This window comes from Melopsittacus undulatus, chromosome 15 (genome assembly GCF_012275295.1).
Source record: "Melopsittacus undulatus isolate bMelUnd1 chromosome 15, bMelUnd1.mat.Z, whole genome shotgun sequence".
NCBI lineage: Eukaryota > Metazoa > Chordata > Aves > Psittaciformes > Psittaculidae > Melopsittacus > Melopsittacus undulatus.
Window position 1 is genome coordinate 4,552,925 of NC_047541.1, and position 22,330 is coordinate 4,575,254.

Here is a 22,330-nt window from a genome sequence, read left to right on the forward strand (position 1 = left end):
TGTGCCTGAGATGCAGGGGCAGCCCTGGGGCTGCCCTCAGAGTGTGAACACAACTCGGAGCCCTTTGTGAATGGGGAGCAGGAGTGTGGGAGGCAGAAGATTGTGAAGGACAAGAAACCCGCAGTGCTTCACCTCCCACCACAGCTCCCCTGGCTGTGATTGACCCTGGGGGGAGCTGAGGCTCAGAACCAAGCAGTGATGGGGCAGAGCACTGGACTTGCCTGCCCTGCATGGTTGGCTGCGGTACCTGGGGAGGTTTGTTGTGCTGCTTCAGGGCTGTGTTTGGGCTGGGTGATTACCCCTGCATAATAGCGGCCTTGTGCAGCGCTGATTACCCCCGGGCTGGCCCCCGGCCAGGCGTGCTGCCCCGGCCACCGCAACCAACGGCTCTGCACAGCCGCCCCGTTCAACAGCTGCATGGGGCTTGTGCCATGGCTCTGTGCTCCATGGAACGGGGCCCGGGGCCCTGCTGCAGGGAGAGGGGCTTGGGACAGAGCTTCCCCATGGGGCACAAACCCTGCAGACCTCTGTGACCCGCTTAGGATGGCCCCATCCTTGTGTTGCTGCTATCCTCAGGTGTCTCTTGGAGTGGTTTGGTCCCCCTGGTTTGGAGGTTTGTGTTGGTTGCTGGGATCTGGGGCAGGGCTGAGCATGGGAGCGGCTCGGGACGGATTCCCCTTTCCAGCATTCCCTGTGGAAAACAACCCGACCTGCGCCTCTGCCCCCGCCGCAGGGTCTGCAGTGATCTACACCTCCAGCGCCCCGCAGTCTGCTGCCATCAGCCTGAGCACGCCTGGACAGGCAGGAGCAGGCAGCCGGTGCGTCTGCAGGCAGGGCTGGAGCGAGCCCCTGCAGCCGAGCTGGGGATGCCTGAACACGGCCCCTACCAACACCAGGCAGGGGGGTTCGCTCGGGGCTCAGAGCCAGAGCCCGGCTGGGGCAGAGCCGACACTCAAGCGATGCCTGCGGCCGATGGGGGCTCCGCACCCCCGTACCGGGCGGTGCAGGGCTCCTGTGCCGGCGCCCCGGCGGCTGCCGCTGGGGGGTGGTAAACGGCTGCGGGCGGTGGGCAGGCTCCCCGCCTTCCTCCTCCTCCTCCTCCTCCTCCTCCTCCGCCTGACGTCAGCCCGTGGTCCCGCTCAGTCGCGGGCGGCCGGCGGTAGCGACGGGCATGGCTGGGGGGCGACGGGCGGCGGGGCTCGTTGTGCACTGGGGCTGCTGCCTCCTGCTGTGCTGCGGTGAGTGCCAGCGGCAGGGATGGGACGGGACGGACGGGATGGACGGGACGGGATGGACGGGACGGGCGCACCTGCGGGGCCGTGGGTCTGTGCAGGCTGCGGCCGCTGGGCTCCGAGCTGCCTCCGGCCCCCCGGCCTGGGGGCTCCGTGCTGCAGCCGCGATGGGGTCTGCCCGTGGGCAGGGGGCTGCGGGGCCTCCCTGCAGGCAGCGGGAGGAGCGGACGCCCTTAGGAAGCAGCCTGGCTTGGGGCCAGGAATGCTGAACGGCGGTGCCGGCACAGCCCAGGTGGGAGCAGCTCCCTCGGCCGCACGTCCTCCCCTGCACGGCCCCGGAGCGGGTGTGGGAGCCCCCATTGCGTTCTCGGGACCCCTTCGCAGCACCCCATTAATGCGGAGCGGGCGGCTCCGCTTGCCCGGGGGGGCGCTGGCCGGAGCAAGGCGAGCTCCAGGGTCCGTGCTTCGAGGGGCAGGGTGCCGGAGGTGCTCCCACGTGTGTACAGTAGCTTGAACCGGTTGAGTTCCCAAGGAGCATCCACCCCATTCCTTCTAAGGAGTTTTCCCCGAGCTCTGTTTCTCTTGGCTTTTTTCACGCTTGCTTTTTTTATCCTCTTTCCAGTCCATTTTCACCCTCGGGGGGGGGGGGGGAGGTTGCGTTTCCTGCCCTGCCCTCCTCCCTGCGGCCATGCCCTCTCCTCCATGGGGCCAGGGAGTGGTCCCGGTGCGCTGCCTGCTCCCTGCTGCCTTCTCGCCGAGCAGCGGAGGTGGCCCCAGGCGCTGGGGAAGCTGCTCTGGCCAAGGCGTTGGCTCCGCAGGAGCGCAGAGCCCCAAGCCAAAGCAGGAGGCTTCCACCCCCGGCCCCTGCTCGCAGCCAGCGATCCCCTTCCCCACTGCACATGTGCCGAGACAGGAGTTCATTGGTTGGCAGCATCGATGTGGTTGCGAGCCCAGCCGCTGTGGAAGCCTTGATGCTTCCCAGAAGCGTCTGGGGGGCCACAGCCAAGTCATTCCCAGGCAGGACGGGGGTCTCTGCTGCCGGAGCGGGGGGCTGAGCCCACGCTGGTGCCGGTGCCACCCTTACCCCCTTTTGCATCGCTGTCTGTGTGTGTCAAATCTCTGTGCATGTTGTCACCTGCCTGCAGGGCTGGGGTTTGAGCCTGTCCCCTCCTGCTGGGGTGCTGGGGTTGGTTCTGGGGGGCTGCAGGAGAGCTGGGGCTCCATCCCCAGCACCGAGAGGGCTGGGGCGGAGGCTGTGGGGCGCTGGGGTGGTGCCGCCTGCTGCAGGGCCTGGCTCTGCACCCTGTGAGCAGGAGAAGGGGTGCAGGTGATGCTGCTCCGTTTGAGCTGTGCCCGTGGCTCAGGGGTCTTTGGTGCCCAGGCACAGATCTGCCTTAGCTGGGGAACCTCAAGCATCCCATGTGCGGCTCCAGACCCCTGCGGCGCCCCACAGGAGCGCTCCCCCCGGGGCTCTGCCGTGTCCCGCACACCTCGTTCCGCAGGAGCCTGCGCTCTCCCCACCCCCTTGCCCGGCTCTAAAAGCAGAGCTTTGTTCTTGCGGAGCCCTGGCTCTCGGCCGCTGTCCGCCGGCCAGACGGAGCGGACCGGGGCTCCCCTGCCGTCCCCGCTTGCTTCCTGCCTGCGGACGGGGCTCTCCCCATCGCTGTGGGGTGCGGGGTGAGGGATGGAGCTCAGCTCTGCCCGTGGCCCTGCACCAAAACTGACTGCAGCCGCCCTGGGTGCAAGGGTTTGCCATGTCCTCAGAGCCAGGGTGCTCCCCATGCATAGAGCCATTGTGGGATCTTGGAAGCCTTGTGTCCTCCAGCACTGGTGTTGCTGGGGGCCAGTATCCAGCCTGCCCTGGAGGAGGTGGGAGCAATGAGCCCTCAGTTGCAGGCATGCGGGGGCTGCGGGACCACGTCCACCTCCTCAAGGGCAGCGGGTGGCTGGGAGGGCTGTGTGCCTCATGCCAGCCCTGGATGCCACTCATTCCCCAGTCCTGAGCTCATGTTGCGGCTGCCTGGGCGAGGGCTCTCATGCCGAGCAGGTCAGTGGGGCTGGACACCAGCTCTCCCTCTCCCTGTACCGGTTCTCCTGCCCTGGGCCCATGCAGAAGGTCTATGGGGATGCTGGGGGGACAAAGCCTGGCTGCAGCTCAGATGTGCGAGGGCACACGGCCATAGAGGTGCAGGTGCTTCCAGCACTAAGTTATCTTTTCCTATGCATGCTTAGTGTAGCTTCCTGGCCCCACCGCACGTTGTCTTTGGGGGTTTCACCTGTTTTTGTAGCACCTCCTTTCCTGTTCAGTGCTTTGCTTCCCCCTCCTTGCTTAGTGCCAGTGGGATGGGTGAGGGCCAAAGCTGCCTGTTGGGGTGTCCTGAGGGGCCTAATCCTGCACACCAGCCCTTTGCTGTGGCAGAAGGGCTCCTGGCTGCGCATTGGCATCGTGCCACCGCATACCCTGTCCAGACAAAGAGCAGTCTGTGAGCTCGGCATCGCCCTTTGAAGTCCCCTGTGGCTGTCACCGAGCGGCACTATCAGGGGAGCTGTTGACACAGCTGCCTTCCTTCAGTACCCTTGTCCCAGGTTCCCATACCTGCGGGTGCTGAGCCAGCTGGGGCACAGACCCTCTGCAGGGCTGTGTGCCAGCCGGGGGCATGCAGACCCCCCTTGTCCTGGCACCCGCAGTGCCAATGGCAGCTCCCATCCTAGTGACGCAGCCCCCAGCCCCTTGGGAAGCTGTCCTGGATCGATGGCCATTACCTTCCCTGCTGCTCTGGAGCGTGGCCAGCAGCTCCATTACTGGTGTGGGAAGCAGGGAATGTGTGGTGCAGGGATGGGCAGGCTCTGCTCCGGTGCCACCCTTGTGCTATGGGTGGGCAGGCAGCAGAGGAGCAATAAGGGGCTCCCCTTGGGTGTGCTGGAGGGGGATGTGGGGAGTCCTGTTTGTGCCATGGTGGAAAGGGAGCCGAGGGTTGGAGCATCCCTCCTGGGTGCTGCCCTACCTTGTGCATGCAGCAGGAGTGATGCTGTGCTCCCGGGTGGCACTTGTGCTGGGATGTGGTGCCTAGGGAAAGCTGGCACAGGACACAGCTCTGGCACAGGACACAGCTCTGGCACAGGACACAGCTCTGGCACAGGACACAGCTCTGCCCCATGCCCCATGGGGTGCAGGTGGGGATGGGCTCAGACACGAGGGATTCCCTGCACTTCCCGGCCCTGATGGACCTTGTCCCACAGCTGCAGCCAGAGGTCTGGAGGTCTCCATGCCGGCAGTGGTCGAAGCAGAGGCCGGGAGCACAGCCAGGATCGAGTGCAGCTTCTACACCCCTGAGAACAGCTCCTCCACCTCTATCAACTGGTTCTATGTGAGTGTGGCCTGGAGGGGAGCACGGGGCTGGGGCAGCAGCATCCCGGGGTCCCCATCAGCACAGCATTGGGTCCTGGCCTTGCAGATGGACCGCAACAACCGCGTGAGGCTGTGCCGCATCGAGGGCACCCGGCTCCTGGAGGAGAACGTGGACTACAAGGGGCGGCTGTCGGTGGGGGAGGACCAGGCTCTGTCCATCAGCAGGGTGACGGTGCAGGATGCCAGGACCTTCGTGTGCCAGGTGGTGGAAGGCAGCCACGTCCTGGGCGAGAACCAGACCAGGCTCCATGTGTACAGTGAGTGATGGGGCAGGAGGTGTTGTGGGGGATCCCATTGTGTGCATTCCAACACGTGTGGGGTGGGTTCTCGTTCCAGAGGTCCCCGAGGCCCCTGAGATCGTGGCTAACACTGGAGGTGCCTCCGTGCAGAGCAGTGAGATCCCGGAGGTGAGGAGATGCTCCATAGAGGGAAAGGGGATGCTCCAAACCATGCTGAGCTCCCTGCTCCCCATGGGGGCACCCGGTGTGCTCAGGGCTCTCTGTGCCCACAGATTGCCCGCTGTGTGAGCAGGAATAGCTTCCCAGCCCCTAATATTACATGGCACAAGAACGGGGAGCAGCTGCATCCGGAGGATAACAGTGAGTTGGATGGGGATGGGGATGGGGATGATACCTGCCTGCCTATGAGAGGGGCTGTGGCCATCCAAAGGAGCCTTGTGCTCCCAAAGGAGCCCTCCTGGGTCCTTCCCCATGGGCTGTAAGCAGTGCCCATGTCCCTGTGCAGTGGTGAAGATGCCGTCGACACTGACACGTGAGTCGAACGGGCTGTACACTGTGAGCAGCATCCTCTTTGCCCACGTCACCCGCGAGGACCGGCACTCCCTGTACCACTGCTCGGTGCACTACCGGCTGCGGGGCCAGCGGCGCACGGCTGAGTCACGGCGGGTCAACATCACCGTGTTCTGTGAGTGTGGGGCTGCGGCTATGGGTGCTATGGGGCAGGGATGCGCTGTGGGGCAGGGATGTGCTGTGGGGCAGGGATGCGCTGTGGGGCAGGGATGCGCTGTGGGGCAGGGATGCGCTGTGGGGCAGGGATGTGCTATGGGGCAGGGATGCGCTGTGGGGCAGGGATGTGCTGTGGGGCAGGGATGCGCTATGGGGCAGGGATGTGCTGTGGGGCAGGGATGCGCTGCGGGGCAGGGATGTGCTGTGGGGCAGGGATGCGCTGTGGGGCAGGGATGTGCTGTGGGGCAGGGATGCGCTGTGGGGCAGGGATGCGCTGTGGGGCAGGGATGCGCTGTGGGGCAGGGATGCGCTATGGGGCAGGGATGCGCTGCCAGCGTTCCCACTGCCTCCTCCCTGCAGACCCCGCGGAGCATGTGAAGCTGCAGGTCCTGCCCTCCTCAGCACTGGTGAAGGAAGGGGATGATGTGAAGCTGGTCTGTGAGGCAGACGGGAACCCGGCGCCTGTCTTCAGTTTCTTCAAGAGAGGGGTAAGGCCAGAGGGGATCTGGGCACCTCTTTGTGTTCCGGCTCCGTGTCCCCTTCCATAGGGCCCTGCAGAGGGGATGGTTGTGTGGGGCTGAGGGGGATGGTTGTGTGGGGCTGAGGGGGATGCTTGTGTGGGGCTGAGGGGGATGCTTGTGTGGGGCTAAGGGCTCTGCTTTGCGCTGCCTGCAGCTGGATGACGTCTGGCACGACCTGTCATCGCTGACGGACACCAGCAGTGGGGTGCTGAATCTGCACGATGTCAATAAGAACAGCAGTGGCCTCTACAGATGCCAGACCCTGGACTTGGATGATATGAGACAGCTGGAGAAGGACGTGGAGCTGGTTGTGAACTGTAAGGGAGGGGGGACGGGACCCTATGGACCTTCTCCTGGTGTCTCATCACTCCAGCTCACCCTGCCCTGGTCTCCATCCCTCTGCTAGACATTGAAGGGGTGCGTGTGAAGATGGAGCCATCCTCACCCCTGCGGGAAGGGGACAGCGTGAGGCTGAGCTGCAATGCACACAGCCCTTTGTCCCTGGATTACCAATGGAGGGATGAGAAGGTGAGCAGGCATCCGGTGCTGGTCCCACTATGGGGCTATTCAGAGCCAGAAGCTGTGGGGCACAGTGCTTGGGGCTCAGTGCTGGGGATGTCCCTTCCCAACAGGGCAGGATGATTGGGAACGGGAACCAGCTCTTCCTCAGCAACCTCACCTTCGAGACCTCCAGCAACGTCAGCTGCAAGGTGATGGCACCGAGTGTGCCGGGGCTGGAGCAGAGCAAGCGGGTGGCTGTGGCTGTGGAGGGTAAGACCCAGTGTGTGTGTGTGTGTACATCAGTGTTGGGGTGAGCCTGTCCTGCCCAGCTCAGCCCCATTCCCAATGGCCTCCCCGCAGGGAAGCCTCGGATCGTGTCCATCAGCTCCCCCCTGTACGTGCGGCAGGATGAGGAGGTGAACCTGACCTGTAAAGCCATCGCTTTCCCCAGGCCCTCCGTGCACTGGAGCGTCAATGGGACGGTGAGAGCTGCCTCTGGTCCTGGGGGGGCTGTGCCTTGCTCCAGGCACTGAACCCTGTGCTGTCCCCCCCACACAGGCTCATGAGTACATGGAGGACCAGCACATCGCCAGTAACCTGACAGTGCGTGTGAGCCACGACCTGCTGCGGGCTGGAGCCATGTGCAGGGTGTCCAATGTGCTGGGTGTCAGCGAGGAGCACATCCAGCTGCTGGGTGAGTGCTGGGCACTGCTCTCTGAGGGCACCCAGAGCAGGATTAGTGCTCAGGACACAGGCACCGTGTGTGCTGTGCGGCTGTGGCTGAGCTGTCTCTTTCCCTTTCTGCTCTACCAGTGGAGTCCGTCAGGAAAGGTCAGTGCCTGCACTGCACTGGGTGCATGCATCCATCAGCATCAGTGAGGGCTGTGCTGAGGGAACCCTGCCTGCTGCCTCCTGCACTGCATCTCTCTGCTCCTCTCTTCCCTGCCAAGCAGAGGCTCTGTCTCCATCTGCTCCTGCAGCATTGTGGAAGCTGCTTGTCCTCTGCTTGCACCCAGTGAGGCCATGAGTGCTGCTTCCTGCAGCACAGGCCTGCTGCAAGCAAAGGGATGGCTGATGGCTTGCAGGAAGGCCTGTAAGCCATTATCCCATGGCATGGCAGCCTGGAGCAGGATGCACAGTGTATTTATACAGCAGCTGCCCTGTGTATAAATACAGAATATATGGATGGAATAGAATAGGAATGTAAACCCTGCACTTTTGTACTGACATCTGCATCCTGCAGGGACCTGGAGAAGCACTGGGAACCGGGCTCCCCATGATGGGCACAGGTTCTCCCCTTGCCCCCACAGGAGTGCAGCAATGCAGAGGGTGGAGAGCTTCAGGCATTCACTTCTTCCTCTCCCGTTGTCTTTAGATCAAAAGATCCCGGAGAGCAAAGGGGTGATCATTGTGGCCATCATCGTCTCCATCCTCGTGGTGGCTGTGCTTGGGTCCATCATCTACTTCCTGCACAAGAAAGGCAAGATCCCATGTGGCCGCACTGGGAAACAGGACATGTAAGCATGCTGCCTGCCCATCCGGGGAGCCCTTGGGGACAGAGGTGCTTGCCATCACTCATGCTTCCCATCTCATTGCACCGGCTGCTCCCTGCCCGTTGCAGACAGGGGCAATAGTGCAGCCTGGGGGGGCACCATGCTTCCAGCTTCCCACAGCACTGCTTGCCCCGTCCTTGCAGGGAGGCAGTGAGGACAGCAGAGGGGTAGAGCAGCCAGGGGAGAGGGGATGGGCAGCCCAGAGCTCTCTGTGAGCCTCATTGACCCCGGCCCCGCTCCAGAGCATCCCATGCGATGGAGCCGAACGCAAGCGGCCACGTTGCCCTCTTTGGTACCTGTCTCAGAGTTGTCACCTCCCTCCCATAGCACGAGGCCAGAGGCACGTAAAGACAAGATTGTAGTAGAAGTTAAGTCAGATAAAGTGTCCGAAGAGGCTGGGCTGCTGCAGGGCTCCAACGGCGAGAAGAGAGCTGCCGCTGACCAGGTAGGACAGAGCATCACCGTGTGCTGCACCCAGGGCCAGGGCTGGGCACAGAGGTGAGCAGTGTCCGGGGAGGGTATCCAGGTTCCTGCTTCCCCCCCTGCATGGGCCTCTGCCATCCATCATCCATGCTCAGAGGGGCTATGGGAGGGATGGGAGGGTATAACGGATGGATTCCAGCTCTGAGGATGCGGCACCAGCACTTCCCTGTGCACGTGCTCTGCTCCATGCCAGCCCTGGCACCTCCTGCTTGGCTCTGTGCTCCCTAAGGAGCTCCGGAGAGAAGGAACAGCTTAAACAGCTCTGGCATAGTCAGAGCCTGCAGGAATGGGCTGTGCTCTGGCATCCTGAAGCCACAGCTCTCAGTGCAGGATGGGATGAGTCCCCTGGGCTCAACCCTATCACATTGCTGCAGTAGAGGATTACCCCTAATTGCCTTTCCCCCCTCCTCTTTCTTTCTGTTTTGGTGGCCTGAAGAGCGAGAAATACATCGATCTGAGAAACTAGAGAGGGCCTGAAGCTACCAAGTGCTTTCTTCCTTCGAACCTTTCCTGCTCTTGGATTGCCTTGTCCCACCACCCCTGCTCCAGTACCTGGGGAGCACGGCCAGAGACAATGACTGCGTCGTGGTGCTGAGCTCAGGACCCCTCCCTGGCTCACCTCTCTCTTACCTCAACCGTGGGCTTGCAGGTTGTTGCATAGCAGCAGCAAAGCTGGACTTGCTTACCACTGCGGAGAAGCCAACAGGAGGCAGAAATACCCCATTCAAGCTGCCTGATGGCAGGATTGGAGGTGTTTGCAGGAAATCTGGACACATACAGCAAGGTTTTGATGTGTTTTACCCCAAACTTGCTCAGCAAAGCGGGTGGAATTGTGCTTTTGGGATGCCCCAGGCCCCTTGGGTGCAGCAATGTGCAGGTTAGACAAGGTGAGGATGCAAGTGGAGGGTTAGAGCAGTGTTTGTGAGAGCAGGGAGGTGTTAGAGCTTTGCTTTCCCATTGACCTCTTCTTGTCTTGGTTTAGCCCAGTGTGTCCTGGTGATGCTGCACAGGACATGATCCTATGGGAGGTGAGGATGCGGTGGAGCAAGGACAGGGTGCCCATCTCTCTGGCACATGCCAGACTAAGGGCTTAGGGTCTCTGGTTTGTGAGACAGGAGCAGGAGGGCTTCCCTCTCCCCATTCCCAGGAATTGGATTGCCTTTCGAGGGGCTGGCAACAGCAAGTCCCAGACCCCCCACATTTAAACCTTAAGGAATATTAGGCCAGAGCCACTTGGCAATGTCTCAGGGTTTGTGTTTTTCGTGCTGAACAGTTACCAGCCCCAGGTTAAACTGGTTTGTGTCTGTGCTTCGCTGGCACCAGGCAGCTTGAATGGTGGAGAGGGGAGATGGATGGGCAAGCAGCCTGCCTTCCTTTTCTGCTGCCGTGGCCCTTCCCAGCCCTCCGCTGCAACATGGCTCTCTCCTGCCTTCCTCTAGAGACATCAGTGCCCTGCAGCCCCTTTCCTCTAAGCAGTGTACTCAGTGCTATGCTGTCCACAAGCCCCAGCCCTTGGGGTAGCTCTCTGCAGGTGATGGGGAGCCGCATAGGCAGCCCCCTACCAAAGCAGCGAGCCATACGCGTGAGCTACAAGTGTTGTCGAAGCCAGAGCTTTGGTTTATATATATTTTTGTTGGGTTGTGTGTACATTTCCAGAAGTTTTGTCAGTTTTTTTTTATATATATGAAAATAAAAAGTACCGAGTTCCGAGCTGAGGTCTGAGTGTGTTCCTGCTGGTGACAGCTCCACTGGAGCAGTAAGGACTGCCTCTCATTGCCCTGTCCCTCCTCAGCTGCAGGGCTCCCTAACCCTGCCATCATGCACATGGGTGACAGAACACTGTTGGCACATCCTGCCTTCCATGGCTGGGGTAGGAAATGGGGTTGTGTTCACTGGCCACAGGTGATGCTATTGACAGGTGGAAGTCTGATAGCAAATGAGCAGATGATGTGTATATATCCCCTGCACCTGATAGCTGAAGAGCCTATAGATTCTAACAGGTAATTGCATTGACATCTAATACAGACACGACTAGCTACCAATGTTAATGCTTCTATAGATATTCCAATAGGTAATCTAAGTATTCTAATTGATAACTGGATTGTAATAGTTATAGTACTGGTGATGGTAGATACTGAAAGATAATACTGCCAATAGAATTTAATAGATCTCAATGGTAGAATCTATTCGGTGCATTCATAGCTAATACAGATACTGCTAACTACTTGTAGGTAAGTCTAGCACTAGATTCTAATGAATAACATTATAGTAGATAGTTGTTTTGATAGCTACTATAGGCACTAATTGATAGTAATGCCTTTTCTCTCTTAAGGAGCTCTGAGACAGGATAGCTTATTCGTGCTCTGGCTACTCTAGATCTTAATCGATCATTCTTATTGATATATTCTAGTACATTTTAATTTGTATTAATAGCTACTAAATACAACTAGGGGCTTTGTTAAATGGTTATTGATGAATTATGTGTAATTATTTATTAATTATTAACATTATTAAAATATTGCAAATTAACAGTTGCAATAATACTAATACAGGTAAGAATAGATAAATCTGTTAAAAGATTCTCATAGTTCATGAGATGAAATTGTATGGCTGTTAAGCATAAGAAATTCAGGAATCCCAGCAATACTGATAGGTAATTGCATTACTAACTACTATAGTTAATTGTATAAGTAGATTCTGCTATTGATTCTACTGTTTCTAGCTGTTAGAGATGCTAATATCCCTAATATGAATAACAGTGTTATTAGGTACTGGTAAGTCATACAAGCAAATCTCATCACCAGCTATTGTAGGCACTAAGAAAGCCATGAGTCTACAAGTATATTCTGATCAATTAGGATTATGATTCTGATCAATCAGCTGCTGGATTAGGGACTTTGTTAATCGATTGGATTGGATTAACTCTATCAATAGAATTACTCATTATATTCATATATACTCATCTATATACTCATCTATACCAATAGAATTACTCATTATATCAATAAATCAATTCTGCCTCTGTTAGTATCCATGACATGGATGTGAATTTAACAGTAACTGTTACAATAGAGAGTTAATGTGTAAAATGGTTAAAATAGGGACAAAAATCAAACTAATTACTGCTTAGGACCAGCTACTCTTCATAGAGAACTTGTTAGGTTCCAGTACCTACTGTATAGGTTGAAACAGTTATCATCTGTGTTACTCCCTAGTGCAGGTACTAATACATAGGTCTGTTATCAGGATCCATACAACCCCCTTTGCTACTCCCTGCTGTAGATGCTAATAATGACACATAGGCCATTGTTTTGAACAGAAGGAACTGCAAACTGGGATTACTGGACATAATGGTTAGGATCTCCAGTAGCCAATAGCTGCAATATCCAGCCCAATGTAATGGATGAGCAGAGGACTTAGCCTTTGACCCCCTCCCATCCTCCTTTCACCCCCATAGCCCCAGCTGAGCCCAGTTACCATCCCCTGACCCAAGGTAACCTTTTGAGAGGTCCATTTGACCTATAGTAACCCCTCTGTGACCTCTTTGACCTGTAGTAACCTCTCTGTGACCTCCTTTGACCTTGAATGACCTCTAGTTGACCTTTTGAGCAGTAAATTTGACCTAACGTAACCCCTCCTGTGACCTAAAGTAACCCCAGGGGAAGTTTGGCAGTGTAGTTTGACCTGAAGTAACCCCTGTGACCTCATTTGACCTCTATGACCTCAAATTGACCCCACTTGACCCCCAGATGACCTTTGGAGAGGCTAATTTGACCTGAGGTGACCCCTTTGTGTCCTCATTTGACCCCTATGGTCCCATTTGACCTCCTCCCCAGTGTGAGTATGGGGGTTATTTGGCCCCAGGTAACCCCCATGTCTTCCTTTGGTCCCAATGTGGCTTGGTTTGGGGGTTCCCTCAACCCCCTGCCACTTGTGTGTGTCCTGATCTGACCCCCCCAGTGCCCTGGGGGGTTCTGCTGGACCAATTCCCCTTCTCTTGGCTCCATCTCTTGGGGTGTTTCCATGGTAACAGCCCAAACCAGGCCCCTCTTTGGATGCTCAGGGCCCACTGGGCTTCACCCATCCAGCCTCTCCGTGTCCCAGGGTACCAGATTCACACCTCAGCCCCTCACTGACCCCAGCACCATGCACTGGGCTCCAGTTTGTCATTGTGTAGCACCCACTAGAACACACACTGTTGGAAGTGTGCAATATTGCCTGTGTAGATGTCATTTTGGAGTCATTCTATCTCCTTTATACTTCACTTAGTGTGTACCTGTGCAACACATGGAGGGACAGAGATGCTGTGCAATAGATAAGTCTTTAAGAGTCTATAGTAATGTATTAACCTCCTCTGTGTGAGGCAGATGGAGCCTAACAGACTCCAGCAGCATGGGATGACAGCTTCAGGATTCACCGGACCCCAGCATTAGGCTCCACCAAATTCCATGGACTCTCTTAGACCCTCCTCAGGGGAGGTAATAAATTTCTTCATGTCATTCTCAGACCCCAGTAGGTCCTGCTGGATTATGGGCTTTATTAATCCATTTGATTAGAATAGACTATCTATGTTATCTGTGATATCTATCTAGTTATCTATGATAGATAACTATCAATAGAATTATTAGTATCAAGTAGAATTATTAGTGTCAATTACTATGTTATCTATGGCATCTAGTTATCTGTGATAGATAACTATCAATAGAATTATAAGTATTAATTAGAATTATTAGTATCAATAAGAATTATTAGTATCAATTACTATGTTATCTATGATACCTAGTTATCTATGATAGATAACTCTTATCAATAGAATTATTAGTATCAATTAGAATTACTATCAATTACTATGTTATCTATGATACCTAGTTATCTACAACAGATAACTCTATCAATAGAATTATTAGTATAAATTAGAATTATTAGTGTCAATTACTATGTTATCTATGGTATCTATCTAGTTATCTATGATAGATAACTATCAATAGAATTATTAGTATCAATTGGAAATATTACTATCAATTACTATGTTATCTATGATAGATAACTCTATCAATAGAGTTACTAGCATCAAGTTGGTATAAATCAATTCTGCCCTGTGTTAACATCCACGCCATGAATGTGAATTGAACAGCTAAAACAGGTACAAAGTGGTGATGTGCAAGAGATGCAGGATGCTGTGTGAACACCTCCAACTGGGCTATCCTGATGGAGGTGACTGAGACAGGCCCGAGCAGGATCCCCTTTACTCCAGGAGAGAAGCGACGCGACCCAGACCATGGGCTACAACAAAGGGGATTTTATTTAAAAATAAACCTTTTTGTTTTCTTTTTCTTGTACTGACACAGGTGAAGGAAATCCCAAAGAAAGCAGCTCTTTAGTGGGCAGCAGACGAGAATGGAAACAATTAATAAATAACATTAGTATAACCTCTACACACGAACAGTGCCTCCGAGGGCTTTAAACCGAGTGAACCTTAAAGCTCAGCTACTCTCTGTAAGAATATTTACCTTCTGTTTCTCCTTATTCTTTACAGATCTGAAAGGATTAAATACTGCTATTATAGTTTTATATTAACGACACTATTATAGCTTTCTTAAAATAGTTTGTGAAAATCTCAACATTTTTAACACTGATATTATACAAATTGGTATTCATTTGTCATTCAAGGGGAAGAACAACTTGTCCCTCCCCTCCCCCCCCCAAATTCCAAGCATCATTTCTCTTAGGAACTTTAAAAACAAGTGTCCTTATTCCCCACTCCTTTGTAAGGGGCACCTTTAAGGAAGGGCCCTGGGAGTTGCATTTTTCCTTGCTCAACTGAAATAAACCCATTTACAGTAATGACCCTGCCTCAGGATTAGCTGCAGTAATGGAATCAGCCTAGTGCAGGAAGCAACATGCTGCACTCAGCCTACCTGGCTCCCCGGAAGGAAGGGCTCAGTGAAGGGCATGCAGAAAAGCTGTTCATAGTGAAAAGCAAGGCTGCTGGTTCCCAGCAGAGACCCTGCAGGCCTCAAGCTGCAGCACTTGTAGAAGCAGACACACAAGGGCAGCACTGCAGACAGGCTCTCCAGCAGCCCTGGCAGGATATGTCCCGTTTCTGATTCCCATTCAGCTACGGTGGCACTGGAAGTCAGTCAGAAACCCTGGTCAGAGCAGTCGATCCTTGCCTGCTTTCCACAGCTACCTGCTGCTCGCTGGGCAGGGACTCATACTGGTTTGTGCCCAGCTCTTACTGGGCTGCTCTCTGCTTGCTCTGTGTCCATGGTTGACAGGCAGGGGGAAAACCAGCATCTTGAAGAGCAGAACTTATCCTGTGTTACAAGCAAAAGCAATCCTGTCCTACAATTCTACTGTCTTCACAACCAAGCTTAGTACAGCACCAGTCTGCTACCAAACAGTGTCAGAGCTGAAGTGACAATTGCCCACCTTTTTACCCCTTCTTTTCACCCCTTTCCAAGCAGCCTCATGCTCAAAGGTTGTCTTTACAGCTTGTCTGCTTTGGGCTCCTCATTTTCACAGAGGGGTGGGTACTCAGGTCCAGCCTAGAGATGCAGCATTCCCTTAAGAAAGGCACTAGACATGTAGGGGGTTTATTTCTTTTTAAAGTAGCATCATAGCGTTAACTTCTTAAGAATAAAGATCAAGAAGGTGAAGGGAAGAAAGAGAAATCAATCTTGGGCTTACTTTTGTGAAAGAACAAAGAAAATCCACTGTACAGTGCCTGGACTGACTTCACAGAGCACAGCCATAGGACATGGTCAGGACTCTGCTGCACTTCAGTGGTACCAGCAAATGCTAACAGGTCTAAGGATAAAAAGCCAAGATTTAAGTTTCTTTAATCAGGTTGGGACACAAACAGTGCACAGAAAGGACACATGCAGAAAAATCAGTGACACATGCCACAAGGACTGTTCTCTCTAATCTCTAATACCTGGAACAACAGCCATAGGAACACCTCTGGGCACACAAACCCCAAAGACAGGCCTGTAACAGCTCTGCTAAGCATGATTTCATTTCACATTACGACAAGAAGCCTGTAATAAACGGCTTGTATGGGACAGGGCATCACTAGTCTGATCACACACACTGTGCAAGACGAGAATTAAGGCTTTCTAGCTGGCTGGACTTGGCTCTTTATGCAGCCTTGGCAGTGGCAAGAGTCACACACACTCACTTGCACTGAGTTAACACAGCAGATCGGGAACAAAGTGGCTCCAACCCTAACAGGGACCAAGTGGCAGCACTGGAGAGGATACACAAAAAGAGGGCTAGAAAACCAGAGTGCTCCCTCACAAAAGGGTTTTTACCTGGTTCTCCAGTACAAAGCCAAGGAAGTAACTCTCATCTGCTCGGACTAGCTGCTCACAAGTGCAACATGCAGATCTACAGAGGGAACAACCAGAGCTGCTCCATGCCCCTGCCTCAGCAGCACCAGTGCTGGGATGCACTGAGCAAGGCTGCTATGCACAACTGGCAGAGCAGGGCACACAGCATGAGCAGGACTGGTTCACAATGCTGCACGTGTGGGCAGGGGCTCAGAGCCTGCTCCTGCCCTCTCTGTGCAGCACAGCAGAGTGCTGTGCCCGCTGACACGAATGTCCCCAGTGTGCTGCATTTCCAAGCCTCAGCCCTCACCCTGAAATAGCAACAGTGCTGATAGCCTGGAAGCGCTGCAGGAGATCTCCTTACAGCACGGGAGACAACATTCCTTGCTACAGAATGCAGAGGAGTAAAGAGAGACAGTTCCAGCTTTGAGACTGCCTGGAACCTGCTGCATCAGTTTAGAAAGCTGGAGGCCTAGAGAGGAACCTATACTCTACATAAACCACACATTTCATGCTTAGTTCCCTTTGCCAATAGTTGGTCAGTCCTCTCTGCCAATTGCAAGCAGAGACCTGGGCCCAGCCCTGAGGCTCTTAAAAAGGCTAAACTGCATCCAATAATCACCCCAAGTCGCAGTCCTTTGCCTAGTGACTACTGCTGCCCTTTGAGATGCCAGTGATGTTAGCCATGCTAACGGCCTCTCAGTGTACACAGAGCACTTGTTCATCTGTCAGGCTACCATGTGTGCATGCCTGCTTGATTTAACTCTTCTCAGAAGGAACTGCACACTTCTCACACGTCAAGCACATACGAACAGAGTCAAGTAGCTGAGTATGCAAGTCAGGTTTCTCCAAAGAAACAGCTGAGCACTGACTTTTAAAGCTGTGTGATCACTTTACAAATACAGAAGATTCCCAGATCTGTTTTAGTACAAGCTCTGGCAATACCTTAAGAGTAATGGCAATGGAAAGAAGAGCCCCCCCATGTTGTTGTGACAGCCATGCAGAGAACTGCTGCACTTCTTATACTGCAAAGCAGGTAAGACACCAACGAACACATCAGCTGCACCCACCAATTCCACAACATAGCCTGGCACGAAGACAGCTGGCTCCCGCAAGAGCTCTCTGAAGGAGATGATGGAATGTGCATGAAGGCCACGACTCTGCACAGTCACCATGCAATTGAGATAAATAAAACATCATATCTACCAGGGGCACCATTCCCAGAGGAAGAGCATGTGGGAGCACCCAGTGACGGCTGCTCGAGGCCCAGCAGGGCCACACTCCAGTCTGAGCATCGAAGCTCAGAATGCTGAAGGCTAAAGAAGGAGAAGCAGCAGCTGGATCTTGGCTCCGACTCTTCCCACCCCTCAAAAACATGCAAACCTTTTCAGCCCCTTGAGCTGCCTGGGATCGGGCAGTGCTGCCAGCAAGAGGACATGTAGGAGAGAAATCCCTGCCCTGTCAAGGTCCAAATGCCTGACAGAAGCTTGTCAAGGTATCTCCAGGCAAAAAGGGAGGACTTGAATCAAGAGCAATAGATGCAAGAGGGAAATGCCATGGCAAACGGGAAGCAATCTAAAGATTCTTCCCAGGTCTCCTATTTATTCCCAGCAGAAAGTGACCTCCCAGCTGGCCTAAAAAGCCTGAGCCAGACACACAGCAGCGAACAGATCCAAACCTAGTACCATGAACCACAGGACACACCACACCGACCTCAAGGCTCGGTTTCTCAGAGCATTCACTTAGAATTCACAGCACAAAACACTCCCCCCAGCCTCCAGGGCATCAGCTTGGGAATCCCTTGTTGTGATACCTTTCAATACAAACACCCTGGAAAGAAATCGGTTCTCTCAAACAAGAGGTAGGGGTAAAGGACTCCAAAACACACACTGTATAAAACACCATTCTGCTCCATTTCATCCCACTGCTTTGAAATCTGGAACCACAAAAACCTGATCACTGATTCTCTTGAGAGGCAGGACTGACCTCAGCACGAAGTCTCTAAAGGAACCCCCTTCCCCTTTGGTGCGGAGCTGGGCTGCAGCTGCCCAGGCAGTTGGTCCACAGAAGATGCAGGTGTGGAGGTTGTGTGCTATGTGGCCACATGCGCAGGGGAGGAAATGGAAACAAACTCCCGGAGAATATTCTTGGCCATTTCAATATTGTTATGTGCAATGACCAGTGCTTTCTGAATGTCCTGATATGAATAGCCTTGGCTCATTAGGTTCTCGATCTCACTGGAGAGCTGCAGTGATGCACTGGTCCCACTGCTGGCTCCGCCTGGCTGGCAGCTCCCTGCTTTCCGCTCAGAATTGATTCTCCTTGGTAGAGGCTTTGGAGGCCTTTCTGGAACTTGGGAGCCGTCGGAGAAACCTGGAAGGAGAGGCAAAGGCTTCAAGAAAGGATATGTAACTCTTGCTTAGAACAAAGCAGCAATGACATTAGACTGATAAATGGCACTGCAAAGAATGCCACTAAAAGCCACGTCACTTTCTCCAACCAGCCTAGCCTGTAAGGATATGCAACGTCACCAAACATCCCATTGCCTCCTCGATCCAGACAGCAACCCCCAGTTTAACTGCCGAGACGCTGATCTGGCCTCCCATTGCTGTCCACATTGCAGCGTGCTGAGGGGAATGGGTGCACAAAACCAGATCTCTCAGTTCCAACTCACCCACTGTAACTGCTCCAGCAACTGAATGGTGCTCTCTGAAAGGTCTCTCCTCTTCCTCTGCAGGCCAGGGCCACCTACAAGAGCTCCTGCTGAAGCTCACCCTACCTAATGGCTGGCAGCTAAGGCAGATCAATAAGCTCAGCCTGTTCTGCCTTTCCCCTTAGTCATTCAGATGTGTTACTTGCCAGTAGCCACATCATGGGAAGGAAAAAGAATAGCCAATAAACCAAAGAAGAGACATAACACTCCAAGGCCTTAGGGAAAACCAATGCTGCTTAATGCATTAATCCAACACCCGATAGCTCTTTGGGTTCTAACCTCATCTAGGATCGCAGAGAGCATTTTTTCCTACTCTGCAAATCACAGGCAACTTTCCTGCACGAATATTTGACACCACTTTAAAGCTGTATTTGTCTCCTGGAAAACCTCCTCAAGAGGAGATTTCTAGCAGTACAACAGACAAGTCCATAAGGCTAAGAGTGCCCAAACAAGCCCTTTTTAAGAGTGGGCACTGCAGCACTGGGCAGAAGAGAAGCAGTCATTGCAGAGCCTTGCTGGAAACACTTGCACTGAAGGCTCCTCAGGAAGTGGATTCATGGAGGCTTCCTCCCCAGCCACAATGCAGTTCAACTCCCTGCTCTTCAACCTCCAAGCTTCTGACACATAAAAAGCTTTTTGTAGAGTTCAGAATAGGGACTACCCACTTCTCTCCCCTAAAGTGCCTTTTGAATTGGCTCTTTCTGCTCACGCTGGCTCAAATTTCAGAGCCCGTGGGTCAATCTGAAAGGACAACCACTAGCACAGCTCCTCTGGTAAATGATTAAGAAACCAAACTGTAGGGCACAATGCACGAGAACATAAATCTGCCCAAATGCATCCCAGACAAGGCACGTTTGCTTCACACCAGACTACAACAGGGGCCAGTACCCAGTGCTTCCCAAAGCTGCATATGGTCCCCAGAGCAGCAACAATCAGCATTCCTCATTAGCAGATCTCCTACCACTACACATCAGGACAATAGCATTGTTATTTCAGGGCTGTAAAAACAAAGAGGAGTCGATGTTTAAGCGAGTACTTCACGTGGGAGGAGGATGTGAGCTCTCTCTGCCCTTTCTTAGCCCTCTCAGCAACATTCTACAGCACAGTGAGACTTAAACAATGAGGCAGGGAGCAGGGAGGAGTGGCAAAAGCTAATCAACTTCTCTGCACTACTAAACCCTTCTCTGTGCTGTAGCTCAGGGAAGTGGTGAAGGAGGAGAACAAAACACTCACTGGGGCAAGTGGTCCTCTATAAGGGACAAGAAACTCACTCCTCTTACTTGGCAAATCACCAGGGTGTTCAGACAATGTGGAGAGCCCCCCGACAGGAAACGTTCCAGAGCTTCCTCTGGAGCTGCTAGGCAGTTGCAGGGAATAAGTCGAGCATTATTCAGAAAGGCTCTTGGAGAGATGAGACTTTAGTTTTCCCTTCGGAGGACGCGCTGACAGCCACAAGGACAAGATGTCCTCTACTGCCCAGGGACAAAAAGCTGACCTTGCTGAGCCACCAGGTCCCTGCTCGAGGGAGCTGAGGGCCTCAAGCAGCTCACTTGTACCATCTGCTGGCCGCTACCGCAGGCGAGACCGAGCCAGGCTGTGCGAGGCCAGCCGTGTCATTTACTTGCAACAGGCATACAAGATCTGTTGGTACAGCCTGGCATTAAAGGTATGCCATGCCCTGGAGGAAACAGTGGCTTAAGGAATATCCCTGAAGCTGAGGAAAGGGTTTCCTAACAGTGATTTAAATGCTATTTGCTAGCTCAGTGATGAAATGACCAAGGTGGTGCGTTCAACTGAACACCTGAGAAATGAGTGTAATCTGCTTTATAAAACTTCACAGCTTACAGACAGACCCTTGGAGTGAGTGACAGTGCACAGCAAGCCATCATCCCCACTACAGCATGAAGAATACCACGTTCTCTAACCTGTCACAGGGTCATTTTCCAAAGACATTCGGCTGAAGGCAGGTGTGGCATTGGAGATATCAGAGAGGGTGCGACGAGCAATGGCAACTGGTAGTGGTGGTTTGGGGACATCATAGCCATCCTCTTCATTTTCTGACTCTTCAGGGCCGTTGCTGGCAGTGGCTGCTGCCAGATCCCCTTCGTCTAGAATAAGAGGCACATTCTGATGAGCTCTGGCACTGAACAGAGCCTCTGTCTCTCGAGGCAGACTCTGGTCCCCTGTAGTCCACAAACATTGACAGGACACAGAGCAAAGGTTTTGCTGCCAAAACCCCACATTCAACGGAAGCTCTTTCCAGAAGGTGGTATTAGATTAAAACTCCTTATGATAAATGAGGGCTGACAACTGCTGCCCATAAAAAATTAAGAATCTTCCAAACAGCAACTTTTTGAACAACTGTTTTAACAACGCATTCCAACCAGGCTCCTCAATAACATCCCCACATGCTATGCAGCCTGCAGCACAGAGACCCAGATGTTTCCCCATGCACCCTGGCTATTTAAACAGCAAAAGCACATAACATTTAATTGAGCCTGAAAAGCCTTTCCAACTGTGAGTGGGACCAATCCATTGTACTCCAGTTTCTCAGGGCTTTTTTTAGCACACCCACTCACCACAAGTGTTGACAGTCTCAAAAGCTGAGGATGCTGCTTGGGAGTGGATGTTGTACATTGCTTCATACGTACAGCCATCCGTCTGCTGGTCGCAGTCTGAAACTCTAAGGGAGAAAACAAGTATTTCCCTTTAGACAAGTGGTAGCAGTAAACCCCCAATACAGAGTCTCTGTGACTCTAGAAAACACTCAGGAATGTCTATTGCAATAGAGTGTATTGGCTTAAAAGAGTTTGATACCACCAGAACACCACCTTTTAATAGAATTTAGAGTTTCAGTTGCTACTGCTCTCCAAAGGTTACTATCAGAAAGACAGGGGAGTGATTATCTGACTCCTTTAATACCGGATAGGGATTCTGCTATCGAGCAGAATGTAGAGTTACTATTGTTAGGCTAGATCTGGTGAGCATCACTGGGGGAATTCAGCAAGCCCAGCAAGCAAAATCTCCCTCCTAGTAAACAAATCAGCAAAAGCTTTCCCAGAGCTGTGAGGAGAAAGCCCAGAACACACAAACAGAGCCTCACCGTAAACTCTGAGCCATTTCCAAAGGCATTTTGATCTCTGGTTTTTGTACAGCAGGACCTGGAGGCACTACAGGCAGAGAGGATGGTGACATGTATTCAGTGTCTTCATCACTTCCAGACTGTTCCCCAGGAGGCAGTTTTGGTACAGGCAGTGGTCTGGAGGCAGAAGAAACAAGATATAAACATCAGAAACACATTTACCCCAAATGTGATTAATACCAAAGGGGCTTTTAAAACCCACAGTGAACAAGCAGTCAAGAGTGATTCTGTCTACAGGAATACTCTGGCCTTCAGTATTCTTAGCAGCCCAGGTACATGGTCACACTGACGCAAGCTCATAATGCAATCATACACATCACACCCCACCTACTTCACATAAATACCAACTCAAAAGTGAATTTATACAAGAGCTAATAGCAACTATAGCCTGTTTCCTATTGCCACAGTCAAAGGGGAACGACCACCGCTATCCACAGACCTTTGGGATTCTGACTGAATCTGCTTCCTTTAGATTGTATG

At 53.2% G+C, this 22,330-nt stretch overlaps 2 protein-coding genes across 3 annotated transcripts in view; one reads left to right on the forward strand and one right to left on the reverse strand.

The window, feature by feature from the left end:
* Window positions 1-1,105: 1,105 nt before the first annotated feature.
* Window positions 1,106-10,379, forward strand: MCAM (melanoma cell adhesion molecule). 2 transcript variants are annotated; one of them, XM_034069605.1, is made up of 15 exons: window positions 1,106-1,238; window positions 4,473-4,600; window positions 4,688-4,898; window positions 4,978-5,048; window positions 5,153-5,240; window positions 5,386-5,565; window positions 5,967-6,094; window positions 6,282-6,444; window positions 6,534-6,655; window positions 6,760-6,898; window positions 6,989-7,110; window positions 7,187-7,322; window positions 8,004-8,145; window positions 8,509-8,626; window positions 9,101-10,379. In XM_034069605.1, exons 1-15 carry the CDS (start codon window positions 1,172-1,174, stop codon window positions 9,128-9,130), a joined length of 1,845 nt encoding a protein of 614 aa, XP_033925496.1. In that variant the 5' UTR covers window positions 1,106-1,171; the 3' UTR covers window positions 9,131-10,379. The 2 variants fall into 2 exon arrangements, with proteins under 2 accessions (XP_033925496.1, XP_033925497.1); XM_034069606.1 differs by lacking the exon at window positions 8,509-8,626.
* Window positions 10,380-13,944: 3,565 nt separating this feature from the next.
* CBL (Cbl proto-oncogene) overlaps window positions 13,945-22,330 on the reverse strand; it is a 31,449-nt gene continuing 23,063 nt past the window's right edge. The window contains exons 10-13 of the mRNA XM_034069625.1: window positions 21,812-21,967; window positions 21,288-21,391; window positions 20,634-20,816; window positions 13,945-18,368 (exon numbers count right to left, since the gene is read on the reverse strand). Of these exons, the coding sequence (XP_033925516.1) occupies window positions 18,088-18,368; window positions 20,634-20,816; window positions 21,288-21,391; window positions 21,812-21,967 (724 nt within the window). The 3' untranslated portion in view covers window positions 13,945-18,087. The remainder of the gene's footprint in view (window positions 18,369-20,633; window positions 20,817-21,287; window positions 21,392-21,811; window positions 21,968-22,330) is intronic.

Excerpts from the sequence above, each read along its gene's own strand:
- MCAM (XM_034069605.1), top strand. The coding sequence starts at position 1,172 with ATGGCTGGGGGGCGACGGGCGGCGGGGCTCGTTGTGCACTGGGGCTGC. Across the intron at positions 4,601-4,687 it reads CCTCTATCAACTGGTTCTAT|ATGGACCGCAACAACCGCGT; the intron begins GTGAGTGTGGCC and ends CTGGCCTTGCAG. Across the intron at positions 5,241-5,385 it reads GCTGCATCCGGAGGATAACA|TGGTGAAGATGCCGTCGACA; the intron begins GTGAGTTGGATG and ends GTCCCTGTGCAG.